Source organism: Manacus vitellinus, unplaced genomic scaffold (assembly GCF_001715985.3).
Source record: "Manacus vitellinus isolate BGI_N305 unplaced genomic scaffold, ASM171598v3 scaffold_43_pilon, whole genome shotgun sequence".
Classification (NCBI taxonomy): domain Eukaryota; kingdom Metazoa; phylum Chordata; class Aves; order Passeriformes; family Pipridae; genus Manacus; species Manacus vitellinus.
Window position 1 is genome coordinate 2058845 of NW_021940560.1, and position 1589 is coordinate 2060433.

The following is a 1589-nucleotide window of genomic DNA, read 5'->3' on the forward strand; positions in this document are numbered from 1 at the left end:
TCCTCTCATATATGTTCTCTATGAAAACCACGACTAAAAGAAGCTTAAATACACCTGTTGACCAAGACAAGAAACTCTGGGTCCTTTATAAGCAGTTAAAAAGCAGTTTCCACGTTGGCACATCGCCCGTGGAAAGTTCCCTTTCATCTCAGCTGGGAAAGTGATTGTCACAGTTCTCTCTGTCCAAAAAACACGCCAAGAAAATGTGCATTTTCATCATAAACCAGTAAATTAGGACTCGAGTTCACCCCGCCCTGCTCAGTCCAAGTGGGTTGTCCTGGGGTTTATTTGTAAATATTTGTAAATGCCAGGGGGCACGTGAAGCATCTTCATTAGAATATCCAAGGATTTAACGATGTGCACTCGCGTTTTCTGTAATTAAGAACTACCAGAGATTTCTCCTTGAAGATCCTGACAGCTCTGATGGCCCAAAGAGGTGTGTGGTGGGGGTGCAGGGTCAGGACAGGGTGACCATCACGGCTGACACCAGCACTGCCACGCTGACTGTCCTCCTGCTGCCACCCGACGTCCTCCGGGCGGGCAGGACGGCGAACACGGCGTTGGTGTCGTTGGTTGGGATCTCCACGTTGCAGATCATGCCCTCACAGCAGGAAACACATTCCTGGGGAGGGGAAAAAAGATCGTCACTGGACACAGGGGAGCTCAGCAGGGGCTTGGGGAGGGGAAGCAGAGGGGCAGGTACTGATCTCTTTATTCTTGTGATCCATGACAGACCCAAGGGAATGGCTGGAACTGTGTCAGGGAGGTTTAGGTGGATCTCGGGAAAAGGTTCTTCCCCCAGAGGGTGGTTGGGCACTGACCAGGCTCCCCAGGGCAGTGGGCACAGCCCCAAGGCTGCCAGAGCTCCAGGAGGGTNGTTGGACTGGATGATCCTGTTGGATCCTGGATGATCCCTTCCAACTCAGAATATCCTGTGACTCTATGAATGTTCCTTCAATTGGTTGCCAAGTTGAGCTGAACAGACCCATCACCTCCACTTGGCAGCCTGACTCAGAGCAGCAGAAGGACCATTTATGCTACAAATCATCCCCAAATTAAACACACACCCCAATCAAATCTCTTCCAAATCTTGGGCACAGCCTTCCTGGAGCAACTGATCCCCTGGTGGTGTCACCAGGCTGGGATGGGAGGTCACACACTGACAAGTGCACCAACACTGTAGAAAATAGAGTCCTATTTTAGCTCCCCTTCTAACACATGAGCTAAAAACCTGCATTTGAACATTTCAGGTGTCAGCTTTTTAAACTAAAAAATTCTGGCTGTAAAAAACTGTTGTTCTCATTCATTTTTACCCTCAGCTTTTATATTCAGTGTTGCTTTGGGTGCTGAATTCATACTTTGTTTCTCAGTTTCTGGTGCCACAGAACCACTGACACAGCTGACTTCCAAAACGGAGTCTGAAAACAATTTTCCTTACTTGACCCTCCTTACTAGAAAAGCCAAGAAAATAAATGAATAAAATGCCAATTTTTATCTAATCCAAAGGCAAAGAACTGTTCTAAGATAAAGTAACTGCCCGTGACAGGGGCTTGGAACAAGATGATCTTTAAGGTCCCTTCCAACCCAAA

At 47.7% G+C, this 1589-nt stretch overlaps 1 protein-coding gene across 1 annotated transcript in view; it reads right to left on the reverse strand.

The window, feature by feature from the left end:
• Positions 1–457: 457 nt before the first annotated feature.
• LYPD6B (LY6/PLAUR domain containing 6B) overlaps positions 458–1589 on the reverse strand; it is a 5416-nt gene continuing 4284 nt past the window's right edge. The window contains exon 5 of the mRNA XM_029962202.1: positions 458–622. Coding sequence (XP_029818062.1) covers positions 458–622 — 165 coding nt within the window. The remainder of the gene's footprint in view (positions 623–1589) is intronic.